This window comes from Bufo bufo, chromosome 1, assembly GCF_905171765.1.
Source record: "Bufo bufo chromosome 1, aBufBuf1.1, whole genome shotgun sequence".
Lineage (NCBI taxonomy): Eukaryota > Metazoa > Chordata > Amphibia > Anura > Bufonidae > Bufo > Bufo bufo.
In genome coordinates, this window is record NC_053389.1 from 162,825,444 (window position 1) to 162,840,580 (window position 15,137).

The following is a 15,137-nucleotide window of genomic DNA, read 5'->3' on the forward strand; positions in this document are numbered from 1 at the left end:
GGATAACTCAGTGGCTATGCTAAGTACATGCAATTACAAATGTATTCAGATCCAGGTGCTGGTTAGAAAATGATATCTATTATCTATCTACTGTATATCTACAGTATAAACCTCATCCAATCCTCTTCTCACTGACATCACTTGTATGGATGGGTCACTGCTCCCCACTGTTAAAACATTATTTGCCTGAAATACTCTGTGCTGCTGCAAGAATGGCTTTAGCTGATTAGAACATATAAAGAAGTTCTTAGAATGAGCCTGTCCGTTTCTACTTATTGTAATTCTGAGGTCGGATCTTGATTCATCTGGGGATGGTGTAACAAATTATCTGGGAAATATGACAAGGACGTTGAACACATAGCAGCAGCTGCGAGGACCTGCATAACAGTAAGCAAGAGTCTGTGTTTCCACTGTGTGGGTGGTATTTTCAGAGGTTTTCAGAGGTGTTGCTGCCGCCGTTGCTCACTTTTCATGAATTTTCCATCATATATATTGTGCTGATGGCGGCTGGAGCTCTGCACGTGGCAGATACCACGCCGGTCGAATAATGGGGGATGGAACTTTAGCACAGTTATTTATATGTCACTTGCAGACAAAGTCCAGCACAAAAAACGTCTATTACAATTCAGTGAAGATTCCCAGAAGTTGTGGTTTACTTAACCCTAAACACCTTTGGGGGGGTTCTCACCCAGCTTTCTGAGATGGAGATATTAGTACCTACCTATTCAGGTTTTCACTCAATAATTTACATAAGGAGTTGTGTTATAGTAGTTATATTCTTGTACATAGCAGCAGTATTATAGCAGTTATATTTTTGTACATAGGAGGCAGTATTATAGTAGTTATATTCTTGTACATAGAGGGCAGTATTATAGTAGTTATATTCTTGTGCATAGGAACAGTATTATAGTAGTTATATTGTGGTACATTGGAGGCAGTATTATAGTGGATATATTTTTGTACATTTGGCCAGTATTATAATAGTTATATTCTTGTACATAGGAGGCAGTATTATAGTAGTTGTATACTTGTACATAGGAGCAGTATTATGGTAGTTATATTTTTGTACATAGGAGCAGTATTATAATAGTTATATTCTTGTACATAGGAGCACTATTATAGTAGTTATATTCTTGTGTATAGGAGGCAGTATTATAGTAGTTATATTCTTGTGTATAGGTACACTATTATTGTAGTTATATTCTTGTACATGTGAGCAGTATTATAGTAGTTATGTTTTTGTACATAGGGGCAGTATTATAGCAGTTATATTCTTGTACATAGGAGCAGTATTATAGTAGTTATATTCTTGTACATGGGGCAATATTATAGTAATAATATTTTTGTACTTAGGGGAAGTATTATATTAGTTATAGTTAACTAGGGTCCTAAACCAATGTGTAAAACCAATTAGAACATCCATTAAAGGGGAGAGACAAGTGCTCTTTAGTTTAAGAGATGCCAGATCTTCCACTTATTACCATGTATCTATTCCACTTGCGTATGCTGTGAGCCCTTTCGTGTATGTAAATTTAGCGTATTTGTACTTGTCACTGGGCAGAATGCAGAACATTTTCCTATATGAATTGAAAGCTGCAAAGTATCACACGTTATATGTGACTGACTCACGGGCAATGCAGTTTTTCAAGCTGTATGTATGTATTTTATCAGGTGTTGTCTTGTTTTTTTTTGAAGGGCCACTATCACCATTATTAAAAAGTACATCTCACAAGTGGTACCAGTGATAGGGGCATATACTGTAGTGCCCTGTGCATGTCAATGCCAACGAGCTTAACCACTGCTGAGTCAAGTCCAGGACTATCATTCGAGTTCATCATGAGATTGTGGACGTTCTTGTATAAAATACGCCCGCACCCATTAGCTTGATTGGACAGTATGCTACCATGAGGTTTTGTCTGTTAGACCGCAGCTTGTGTGAGTGACATATAAACTTGGCTGATAACTTTGATAATACGCTATTTCTGCTTTGTCTAGTAACCGCTCAGCAGCTCGTGGGGAAGGAAAAAGTTGCTTCTAAAAACAGCTCTAAGTGCTCAATGCAAGGTATATGTGGATATGCAGAACACAGACACAATAGTGGTAGAAGAAGATCTGCAGCACTCAACAATGCTACAAGCAATCCTCTTCATTGAGGCAAAGTCGGCACGATTACATGAAAAGTGGCTGTAGGCTTGTTCTTCCACATGTGCTGTCTGTTCCTCAATAACGAAGATGGTTGAATAGGTGCTGCAGAGTTTCTTCTATCTCTATGGCAATTTGTCTACAATTTTGATGCAATCGCAGAGCATCCCTTGTAACAAAAGGGGCGAGACCCAGGGTTAACACAATCGCAGATGAATTGATGCATGAGCAGTTTGTGAAGAGATGTGCCAACCAGGGGCGTAGCTAAAAGCTCATGGGCCCTGGTGCAAGAGTTCAGCTTGGGCCCCCGTCCCTCAGTGCTTGTTGGCGAGGGGCAGGGGAGCACATACCCTTCCTGCTGCCTGAGGCAAACATTGAAAGGGCACCCCCTCATGCCAAATTCTTAACCTAACCCCTTCCCTCCAGCCAGAGGTGTAAATGGACCAGTATGCACTTTCTATAATGCCAGTGTCTTATGTGGCACAAGGGTCTTTGGGCCCCCTCAGGCTCCTGGGCCCGGTAGCGACTGCTACCTCTGCACCCCCTATAGCTATGCCCCTGGTGCCAACATTTCTTTGGCGTGCAAGTATACAAACATAAGCATTTGGGCGCCAGATTAGACACTGACCTGGTGGAGATGCTGACTTAATGGCTGCCATTGTTAGTTTTCCATTGAGGGACACTCACTTCCAGGGAGCACTAGCAGGACAGTATGCATTGTAATGAAACGTATATTGTGTATTCATGCCTCTGGAAAGTGCTGTATGTTGAGAGATAATGACATCATTAGTTGTATTACAAAAATAGTGACGTCACCACTAGAAATAGGTGAACGATAATGTCATTATTGTATCAGAGGAGTCATAATAACATCAGTTTGATCAGGAGAGAAGTGATATCGGCAGTTATATCAGCAAATTGGTGATGTCATCAGTAGTATCAGAAAAGAGGTGATGTCATGAGTTTGATGAAGAGCGTAGTGATTTTACCACTGAAAACAGAAGATCGGGAGACTGGTCGTGTCGTCAGTTTGGTCAAGAGTATTTTACCTAGTATTTTAATACTAGGTAGTATTTTAATCCATGAAAACAGGAGATTGCTGAGGTCATCAGTTGCATCAAGAGAGTAGTGATGTTATTAGTTACATCCGGAGAGTGGTGATGTCATAAGTTAAATTGGGAGAGCATTAAGGTTATCAGTTGCATGTTAAGAGCGTTGATGTCATTAGTTGCATCAGGAGAGTGGTGATGTCATCAGTTGCGTCAGGAGAGTGGTGATGTCATCAGTTGCATCAGGAGAGTGGTGATGTCATCAGTTGCATCAGGAGAGTGGTGATGTCATCAGTTGCATCAGGAGAGTGGTGATGTAATCAGTTGCATCAGGAGAGTGGTGATGTCATCAGTTGCATCAGGAGAGTGGTGATGTCATCAGTTGCATCAGGAGAGTGGTGATGTCATCAGTTGCATCCGGAGAGTGGTGATAAAATTAGTTACATCAGGAGAGCGTTGAGACCATCAGTTAAATGTGAAAAGTACTGATGTCATCAGTTGCATCCGGAGAATGGTGATGTAACTAGTTAAATCAGGAGAGGTCATCAGTTACATATGGCAAGCGATGATGTCATCAGTTGCATCAGGAAATTGGGGATGTAATTAATTACATCGGGAGAGTGTTGAGATCATCAGTCGCATATGGAGAGTGTTGATCAGGTACATGAGGAGAGTGATGATGTCATCACTACATCAAAAGAGTAGTACTGTCATAAGTTGCATCAGGAGAATGGTGATGTTGTTAGTTGTGTCAGAGTGAATGAAGGCAATGAAGGCCTCGGTATAGGGGATTGTGTCAGCGATAAACCTCCTCTCCTCCTAACTCGGTTGCTGACATATTGCTGTATGTTTTGTCTTGTCACAACAGCTAGTTGAATTGGGGCCAGGCCGTCTGAGCAGCTGTCGTGTCTCGCACACAATGAAGTGTGTGTTATTTTTGCAGCGAAGGAATAAGAAAGATCTGTGTCCCGCATTGCACTCTGATTATATAACACAGGCCATGCGAATATGAAGCACAGAAACCGCTCTGTCTACTGGTAGTCACATGTCACTGGGCGCCTATGAAAGAGCCATTTATCATCATGTGACCCGAGCCGCAGATAAAATCACCGTCCCCTCACAGATCTATGTCCCCGTTACCATCCCCTCACATGTGACAGGCCTGGCCTCTAGTCCATCTGTCACCTAGTGGAGCCATTTTGTTTGCTGTCAGTGACATGGCAGTAGAGGCTGAAAAAATTCCTGCAGTTGTTCCTCAATGAAGGCAGATTTCGAAATATCCTGAAAAATATAGGAGTTATGTAGAGGCTCCGGCCTCTACATAAAACAGGTGTAGAAAATGATAAATGAGACAGGCCGGCCCTTCCCCCCACACACCACACCCCATTTTTTGGACCTGGCGTGAGTGTCCGAAAAAGGGGAAAAAGTCACAGATTGCATCGCAAATAAACTTTGCGCCACAATCTGCCACAGATATACGCCAAAAGTGGCGTATATCTGTTCGTAAAAGACCCTCATAGTGCCTTATGTGAACAATGCATTTGGTACTAGAAAAACTGTTTTGTCAGCAGAGAGGATCTCAAGCCCCAGTGCAAAATGTTGGGCCCCACTTACTGGTGGCATCTTCATACTGGCATCCTCTTTGGTCTCCCTTAGGTGCCAGGGCCTGGGCCTTCCTCTCTATACCTTATGCCCATGAATGTCATTATAAAATATCTGCACAAAAAAGTCATCTGTGTCACAAAATGGCACAGCATGATAAACCCAAACTTTTTTATACTGTTGACCTATCCTCAATCCATATCTGATCGGTGGGTGTCTGAAACCTGGGCTGTTTGAGGAGGCCATGGTGCTTCGGTCAGTGCTGTGGCCTCCTGACAGCTCACCAGGCACAGCGCCGTACATTGCATAGTGGACAGACTTGGTATTGCATCTCAGACCCATTCACTTCTATGGGGTTGAGCTGCTCCTAGGCCACATGACCGATGAACGTGTTGTCACAGGCCTAGCTGCAGGCCGCGGAACGCACAGGATATAATTTCTGAAGCTGAAAATCAGTTCTATTCATCTGAATGGGGCTGTTTGGATGGCAAAGATTTTCTGCAACACAATCTGCCAAGTGTGAAGGCGCTCTTATTCACTGAATGCATTTTGTACTACAAAATATTTGCCATTGTAAAGCATTTCACATGTTTTCACCTTTTTTTTTTTAGATTATTTAATATTAGACCTACAGTTTCGCCGCTGCAGGGACTTCACGCTTTCGTCTCGCTCAAAATTTTCAGTTTCACGTATTAATTTGTAGAGCCGTTCTGCTTGACCTAGTTTCCCGGTGAATTATTTTACTGCCCTGAGAGCCTAACGTCCTCAGTCTGGTAAATATTTAACAACTGGATTATTTTGGAGATTGTAGGAAGTAATAGAGGAGCGACAGGTGGTGGTATGGGGAAGGTGCAGGGTTTATGGCGGTCATAGATCAAAAGGCCCAGTGCAGACTAGAGAAAGGATATAGTATATCTACATAATGGAAAATCTTTGAAGAGAGCCCTGATCATAATAGCGTGCAACCTATAAAGTGAGATACAAGATGTGGGGGGTAAGGGTCTTAACCATAATAGGAGCTTACAATCTGTACATTTTAAGGGGGAGATGCAAGTGGTGGATGATGAGTATGAAAGTGATGGGTTTCAATAGTCTAATTGGGATAGCTTAAAGGGGAGTTCCAGTCTGGACATCCACAGGATATGCCGTGATTGTCGCTGTACCTCTCTCCATTCACTTCTATGAGAGTTCTGAAAATAGCTGAGGGTGCTTGACTACTTCCAAATGCCCATAGAAATAAATAGAGTGAACCACACATGAGCTGCCCCCTCTCCATTCACTAGACAGGGCCCTGTTCTTGAGATAGATGTAGGTCCCAGAGGTGGGACCTGCACCTGTCGGACGTTTATAGCATATCCTGTGGAAATACCCATTTAAGTACATGAACTTGGATTCTAGATGTACGGTACACGAGGAAAGGTTGCATTTGGAAATGTTTTCTAATTATCATGTAGTACAGTAGATGGTGTGAATTAAAAGGATCCTCCACCATGACGGATTCCCTTTACTATCATTTATATCCTATATAATTTATTACAGGGTATCTTACACTTAAGTGATTTCTCCAGACCTAAAATTCCTGTCTCAGCTCACCTGTGGAGAGAAGAGAATACACTTTCAGCCGTACCTACCCTTCTGTCGCTCTGCCGATTCTGCGATCCCCGCTGGGATCATGTGACCACCTGACTGGCTACCGACTGTCCCCCTGACGTCCCAACCAGATGTGCACCTGTGTCCTCCTGTTCAGCTGCATCTACATCATGTTCATGTAGCTGAACAGGAAGAAAGAGGAGCACACCTAGTCGGGACATCAGACCAAGTACCCGCAGCCAGTCGGGTAGGGGGGTTCACATGGTTCCAGCCGAGTTAGCGGAATCCGATGGAGTGACGGAAGGATAAGTACTGCTGGAAGTGTATATTCTCTGTAAGCTGTAAGAGGCATTTAGGGTACAAGCCCAGAGAACCCCTTTAAAGGGGTTGTCTGGGTTCAGAGCGGAACCCGGACATAACCCCTTCTTCCCTTCTTCATGCTCCGATGCTCTCCCTTGCTCTGCTAGGTGGAGGCTTCCGCCTAGCAGTGTATCTGGGAATCTCACCAGAACTAATGTAAAACCGCTAGGGCAGCACTAAAGCCCGCCCATCAGTGCTGGTGACGTTACCAGGAACACTGCTAGGCAGAAGCCTCCACCTAGCAGTGCAAGAATGTAAACAAAAAAGCCCTTGCCCTGCGTGATACGGCGCATGGAAAGGGAGAGCATTGGAGCATTAAATGCTCTGATGCTCATCTCAGAGGGGCTGAGTGGGGGAAGAAGGGGTTATGTCCGGGTTCAGCTCTGAACCTGGAAAACCCCTTTAAGCATTGTACAATATTATAAAAACCTGTCTGTTTTCATCCAAAAACATAAGCACACCTGTCAACCAATTGCATGTGGTACTGTAGCTCAGCCCTGATCACTTCAGTGGAGCTGAGCTGCAGTACAAGACACAACCATTGTATACCTGTGGCGCTGTTTCTGGATAAAAGCCATGTTTTTCTAACCGTTTTCCCTCTTATTTAATTGCACATATTTGTATTTTTAGGCTGAAGGCATTGGCCTCTACAGGAGGGAGAAGCGTCCAAGCTGCTTGTGATTGGTGAGTACTAGATTTTTAATGAGCTCTGACCATGAAACTGGTGTTACAATAAGCTCCACCCCTAATAATACTAAATCCCTCCCCTCCTCTGACAGCCGCACCTCCCTGAGGGCTTATTACACGGTTTTTGTAGGTCATCAGCTGTCATTCTTGTTTTCCAGGCTCTTCTCACATGTAGACGATCCCTTCTTGGACGACCAACTGCCTCGGGAATATGTACTATACCTGCGACCGATGGGCCCACTCGCCCAGAAACTCTCAGACTTCTGGCAACAATCCAAGCAGCTGTGTGGGAAGAACAAGGCACATAACATATTCCCGCACATCACGCTCTGCCAGTTCTTTGTGGTAAGTCACATGCTGGAGCGCAACAATTAAGAGTAGGGGCTCATAGCCAAACAAGTGATGGCTGATCATTAACTAGCCCCCCACTTCAGAGGGTTTCCTGGGGGCTGATAGCTGCTGGATCCTATAGTGACTGCCACCCCAGAGGAGCAGTCCTAGGTCTATAAAGCTTTTTTCATTGTTCTGTATGTTTTTATATATTTTGGGGAACCTTTATTAAGGAAGAAAAAAACAATAGAAGATGAATGGGTCACTCAATAAGCAAAAACACATATGAATACAAAGTAATCACAAAATTACATACTTTTTATTGAAAATTTCACAAAGACATGATTAGCACAAAACCACAGGACATTAAAAAACATTAAAAACCAAAAGGACCGATATTGGGTGGTCGGTGTACAATAATAAAGTGCAAGTGCAATATTAATGGTCAGCATCTGATAGTAAAAATTGGTGTGACCAAACAATTTAAGCTCAATAATAAATAATATCAAAATTCATGTCTCAATACATCAAATCCACATTGCCATATCAGTGATGTCACATAACGCACACCACATGAAGTACATAAAGCATCAGGGCAACAGAATATCATCAGCACATAACCGATACTGACCAATCGATCTAAGACACCAAAGACGAACACTACCAGTCCACTCCCCAACGGGCGTTTCGCGTTAGCTTTTTCAAGGGGGTACTTGTAAAAAGCTAACTACGGAGATGGACTGGTCATCTGATCTCGGATTGCACCCCGCAGTTGGGCATTGCAGAGAAATATTGAAAGTGATTGCACACCTGTAGTCATTTGGGGCACATATCTATAGAAAGAGACTCGGGAAGAACTGCTATCATAGCCATCCTTATACCCTGCCTGTACAAAAGTCTACACCGTGAAATACCTGAGATCTGGGCCTACTGCTTGTATCTGCACTGTGACACCCATCATCTAGTCAGTAAAAGACTGACCTTATTTTACACTGCTCATAAAAATAAAGGGAACACAAAAATAACACATCCTAGATCTGAATTAATTAAATATTCTTCTGAAATACTTTGTTCTTTACATAGTTGAATGTGCTGACAACAAAATCACACAAAAATAAAGAAATGGAAATCAAATTTTTCAACCCATGGAGGTCTGGATTTGGAGTCACACTCAAAATTAAAGTGGAAAAACACACTACAGGCTGATCCAACTTTGATGTAATGTCCTTAAAACAAGTCAAAATGAGGCTCAGTAGTGTGTGTGGCCTCCCTGTGCCTGTATGACCTCCCTACAACGCCTGTGCATGCTCCTGATGAGGTGGCGGACGGTCTCCTGAGGGATCTCCTCCCAGACCTGGACTAAAGCATCTGCCAACTCCTGGACAGTCTGTGGTGCAACGTGACGTTGGTGGATAGAGCGAGACATGATGTCCCAGATGTGCTCAATTGGATTCAGGTCTGGGGAACGGGCTGGCCAGTCCATAGCATCAATGCCTTTGTCATGCAGGAACTGCTGACACACTCCAGCCACATGAGGTCTAGCATTGTCTTGCATTAGGAGGAACCCAGGGCCAACCGCACCAGCATATGGTCTCACAAGGGGTCTGAGGATCTCATCTCGGTACCTAATGGCAGTCAGGCTACCTCTGGCGAGCACATGGAGGGCTGTGCGGCCCTCCAAAGAAATGCCACCCCACACCATTACTGACCCAATGCCAAACCGGTCATGCTGGAGGATGTTGCAGGCAGCAGAATGTTCTCCACGGCGTCTCCAGACTCTGTCACGTCTGTCACATGTGCTCAGTGTGAACCTGCTTTTATCTGTGAAGAGCACAGGGCGCCAATGTCGAATTTGCCAATCTTGGTGTTCTCTGGCAAATGCCAAACGTCCTGCACGGTGTTGGGCTGTAAGCACAACCCCCACCTGTGGACGTCGGGCCCTCATATCACCCTCATGGAGTCTGTTTCTGACCGTTTGAGCAGACACATGCACATTTGTGGCCTGCTGGAGGTAATTTTGCAGGGCTCTGGCAGTGTTCCTCCTGTTCCTCCTTGCATAAAGGCGGAGGTAGCGGTCCTGCTGCTGGGTTGTTGCCCTCCTACGGCCTCCTCCACGTCTCCTGATGTACTGGCCTGTTTCCTGGTAGCGCCTCCATGCTCTGGACACTACGCTGACAGACACAGCAAACCTTCTTGCCACAGCTCGCATTGATGTGCCATCCTGGATAAGCTGCACTACCTGAGCCACTTGTGTGGGTTGTAGACTCCGTCTCATGCTACCACTAGAGTGAAAGCACCGCCAGCATTCAAAAGTGACCAAAACATCAGCCAGGAAGCATAGGAACTGAGAAGTGGTCTGTGTTCACCACCTGCAGAACCACTACTTTATTGGGGGTGTCTTGCTAATTGCCTATAATTTCCACCTGTTGTCTATCCCATTTGCACAACAGCATGTGAAATTGATTGTCACTCAGTGTTGCTTCCTAAGTGGACAGTTTGATTTCACAGAAGTGTGATTGACTTGGAGTTACATTGTGTTGTTTAAGTGTTCCCTTTATTTTTTTGAGCAGTGTACTATAATCAAACCGGCCTGGTGATTGGTCTCCACATCTCATTGGGTCACCTACTCTCCTCCCTTGCCCCCGTTACCCATTCACTTTAAATTAAAGGCAGCCTAGGTCACCACCTGGCAGGAAACCCCAAAGTTCAAGGTGTGTTCTGAGGGGAAGAAGGGTTACACCCCTCCAACAACTGCACGCCTGGAGCAGGGATTAGCCACCGTGAGGACTACAACCATCCTTATCACCACTGCCACCACTCCCATCCTGCCACTCTCGCTGGTGTGCTGCAACAGCCCCAGCAGCCATGTGCAGTTCCTGCATATGTCGCCGCTAAGGCCATTGATTGTCTGGCAGTGGTGAGGTGCATGTAGATGGTGCATCACACATCCGTTCTGGCAGGGACAAAGTGGCGATGCTGAAACTGAGATACTCTCACCAGTCTTTTTTATATCTTTAGATTTTTACAACATGCCTGGCCCCTGTAAATTTTTTCTAGATCTTGGACAACCCCTTTAAACCCACCCAGACCTTGTATTAGGCTGTTAGCTTATGCAGCCAGCCAGTCGCAGGGGGTACACGTGAGGTGCACGGTGGACCGATGAGGGGCCAAAATATAACACACAGTTCATCAGTTTACTTACGGTTAGCAGAAAGCCTCCCTGGGCTGGCAGCACAGTGTTGAGGTGGACAGCACGAAATCCTCCGGGGCACGCTCTGTGGTAGGGAAGCATCAGCCAAGATGGTGGTTGAGGTGCCCTTGATGTTAAGGGTGCTTAGGGTGCTTGTTGCGGCTGAGTCCTTTGATGTATTTTGTCGTGACGCCAGTACTGTTAATGGTGGTAAAACCATAGGTAGGAATAATGAGGTAGACAGTGGTAAGATGCAACTCACAACTTTTACTTTAGTGGTTTTTCAGTTGCTGTGGTACACTTATGCAGTCTTTAGATGGTACAGAGACGATACTGCAAATCCACTGTTTAAGGCTTGTCAGGTGCTTGGTTGGTTTTGGAGCAGTGGGTTAGGTGTACCTGGTTCCTTTAGATGCCTTGGATCCTATTCCTTGACTTTCCCTACAAGCTAAGTATATGTAGACAGGGAAACTCAACTGTCCCTCAGAAGGTTGGTGTGGCTGCCAGAAGCTATAAACCTCCACCATGCAAAGGTGTCTGTGGCCCTAAATAATGGCGCTTATCACCGATGAATTCCTAGGAATGCTTGTTTCTTTTCCAGGGAGGCAAACTCTTCTCCTACTGGTCAGGGATGCAAGTCTATAGTCCAGCTACAGAAGGAAAACACTCTTCTGCGCCTAAACATCTGAGTAAACACCTTCTAGTGAAGTTGGCTCCACTCACTAATCTGTGTTGCGAAGCCTTCACTCTATCTTTCCTCCCACTAAGTTGATCTGACTACCTCAGATCTGCTCTCTGCTGATTACATCCTAGTTAATCTGATCTTCCTTGACTAATCCTCTTCTTAACTACTCTGTCTCACTAGGCCTGACCTGAGTATATATAGGACCTGCACTTTATCCCCATCTAGTGGTGGGATGTATAAATTGCACCTAATAGGCCTGTTAACAGGGATTTTGCAGTTACACAAATGCAAAGTTATACATAACAACCAAATGCTTGTAATAATAAAAAAAGTGCTCTTAAGCAGTGCCCACACACACGTAGTGGGACGCTGCACTTATACATACAATGATACATTGTACCAACTGTAGCTGTGTGAGAATAATTAGGTCCAGCATCATTCTCGTTAGCAAGTACAGATCTTGAAAACTGTAATAAATTGATGTATAAGAAAGTTGCCTAGCTTTTCGTTATACTGTACAATGATTGGGCTTTAACATTCTGTAAGACTAGACTGGTCCTCATGGAAGCTCCCATGAAGGTGCAAAGAGAGGGCCATTTACAAAAGTGGCACATTTTTGTGCAAACAGCAGATTTTTTGCCATTTCTCCGATGCTTTCGACCAAAAAAAAAAAGAGGATGGAGTTTAGTGAAAGGGAGCGTGTCCACTACAGCCTGACACATTTGATGTAATTTACTCAAGAAATTGCATAAATTATAGCAGTTTCTGGAGCTTGGATGTCACAAATGCGACAGATTTATTAAGAGGCACTTAATGAATTGGTCGCATTTTTCCTCCGTGGGCTTTTTTTCTAGGAATGGCATGTGAAGCGCCATTCTTTAGTAAATGACCCCCAGAGTTTCTTCATGGATGGTTTTCTGCTGTGTAAAATGGCTTCCAGCGCGGCACCTTTTCCCGCACATTCTTGTGGGTCACACAATCTGACACATAGTTGTTGACAAAAGTAACAGGTTACAGCAGAGATGGGAGGGTAAGTGAGAACTCTAACTGCGAGCCATCTCTTCACCATGAGCATGGGCATGACAGATTTCCATGACAGGATCTGATAAACTGAGGATAGGAAGATATAGATCACAGCCACTGAGGCAGCAGTGTTATTGACAGCAATACATTTTACCATTCATCCTCCTGAATTAAATGCCAGAACCTCAGTGAAGACTGACACGTGCACAGGTAGAGCAGAGTTCAAGGGGTATGGGTAGAGTATAGGTTTGTATAAAAATAAAAAAATATTGTGATTAGAAAATTTTCATTATTTCAAATCCAGAATTAATATTGTCCTAGTTGGATATAATGCTTGACCTCTGGGGTGACCACAGAGCCGCTGCCACAATGGGGCAAACCTTGGATGTCAACATAACCGCCAACATGTGTCTATATTAAATGCTGATACTATACAATATTATCTGTTTATAACTTATATTCCTATGGAGACACCTGGGCAGATTTAGGAAAACTGTCTTAAAGGGGTTGTCCACTTTCTGGCTACTGTTGACCAATGTGTATGTGAGGCTACTTTCACACCTGCGTTCGGTGCGGATCCGTCTTGTATCTGCACAGACGGATCCGCACCAATAATGCAAACTCTTGTATCCGTTAATAACGGATCCGTTTGCATTATTCATTCAAAAAAAAGTCTAAGTCAAAACGGATCCGTCTTGACTTACATTGAAAGTCAATGGGGGACGGATCCTTTTTGAATTGCACCATATTGTGTCAGTGAAAAACGGATCCGTCCCCATTAACTTACATTGTAAGGACGGATCCGTTTGGCTCCGCATAGTCAGACTGTCATCAAAACGCTGCAAGCTGCGTTTTAGTGACCGTCTAAAAAACGCAACGGAGACCAAACGCAGCCAAATTGATGCATTTTGAACAGATCCTTATCCATTCAGAATGCATTGGGGATAAACTGATCCATTTTGGGCCGCTTGTGAGAGCCCTGAAACGGATCTCACAGGCGGACCCAGAAGCGCCAGTGGGAAAGTAGCCTAAGATGGCCAGATGGCACTTACCAATATAGCCTTTGTTGATATTCCCTATTGTTTTCTATATTTTATAAGTCAATGCCCCCTTGTTGGGCAACTCGTCTGTGCTGTCTGCGTAGAGGCGCTGTCCATAAAATGCCTGCTGATGGAACAGACACATCACTCACCTCCTCCATTCACATACACCGTACATGCTCTAACCTCAGAACAGTGCAGGAGCAGCTGGCAGGTGCAGTCAACAAAGGCTATATTAGTGCCATATAGTCATCGTACATACACACTCATCAACAGTAGCCAGAAAGTGACCAACCCTTTAAAGAGAAAGTGCCTTTGTTCGCATAGCAGCCAATCACCACACAGCTTTCATTTTTCAAGAGCAGAATGCAAAATGAAAGCTGTGCTGTGATTGGTCACTATAGGCAGCGAAGACAGTTTCTCTTTTAGTCAGGTTTATAAATATGCCATGCACTCAGGGCATCATTCTGCAAGTTATTGCTTTCCTACGGATGGAAAATTGGCCCTGAGGTTTTCAGGCCTGGGAAGCATTGCTAAGGCACAAAATGAGCCACTTTGGAATTATTTTTCTAATAGAAATGTACGATTTCAGTAATTAAAAGGGGTTGTCGGGGCTTTTAATATTGATGACCTATCATCAGGATAGGTCATCAAAATGAGATTGCCGGGGTCCGACGCTACTACGCTGCTACGGTCCCATAGACATACAGTGGTGAGCAGGAAGAGATACTACTGCGTGCGCCGTCTCCTCATACAGCTGATCGGCGGGGTGCCTGGTATCGGACCCCCGCTGACCTGATATTGATGACATCAATAGAAAAAGCCTGGGCAATCTCTTTAAAGTATATTACAAAAACACTACACTTTAAAGGGGTTTCAGGAGAACTAAGAAAATGAAAATACTTAAATATTACTTATAATATAAGTTGAGGCCTGGGAAGCATTGCTAAGACACAAAATTAGCCACTTTAGAACTATTTTTCTAATAGAAATGTACAATTTCAGTAATTAAAGGGGTTTTATTTATAAATATTATAATTTATAACTTATTATAAATATATTCCCAAATACCTTTACTTAGTTATAATGGCTCGTATTGTCTACGGAGCAATCATCAGGGGAAATAAAATGGCCGCCGTCCTATTAGTGCACCTATTTATGCTAAAGAGCTGCGTCATCCTCTTCTCTGCTTCTCTTGTCAGGGATTATGATCCTGAATACAGTTTAATATGATCTTCAGCTGAATCTCTGTAGAAATGGAGTTCATGAGGAGACATGAAGTACAGAGAGGAGGTGGAGATGTGGATAATGAGCAGCAGCACTTGTATGCAGTCTCCATTACCACAGTCTGTCCTGTCCGTCCTCTCTGTACTTCATGTCTCCTCATGAACTCCCTTCCTAGATAAATTCAGCTAAAGATCTTATCTGTATCCAGGGTC

The 15,137-nt window shown here is 44.0% G+C and overlaps 1 protein-coding gene across 5 annotated transcripts in view; it reads left to right on the forward strand.

The window, feature by feature from the left end:
• UBASH3B (ubiquitin associated and SH3 domain containing B) overlaps positions 1–15,137 on the forward strand; it is a 169,673-nt gene that overhangs the window by 112,617 nt on the left and 41,919 nt on the right. For 3 of the 5 annotated variants that reach the window (XM_040431313.1, XM_040431321.1, XM_040431329.1), the window contains exons 2-3: positions 7,374–7,427; positions 7,589–7,775. In XM_040431313.1, the coding sequence (XP_040287247.1) occupies positions 7,374–7,427; positions 7,589–7,775 (241 nt within the window). Of the gene's footprint in view, positions 1–368; positions 388–1,995; positions 2,065–7,373; positions 7,428–7,588; positions 7,776–15,137 lie in introns of those variants that run through there. The other 2 variants (XM_040431338.1, XM_040431347.1) reach the window with 2 other exon arrangements.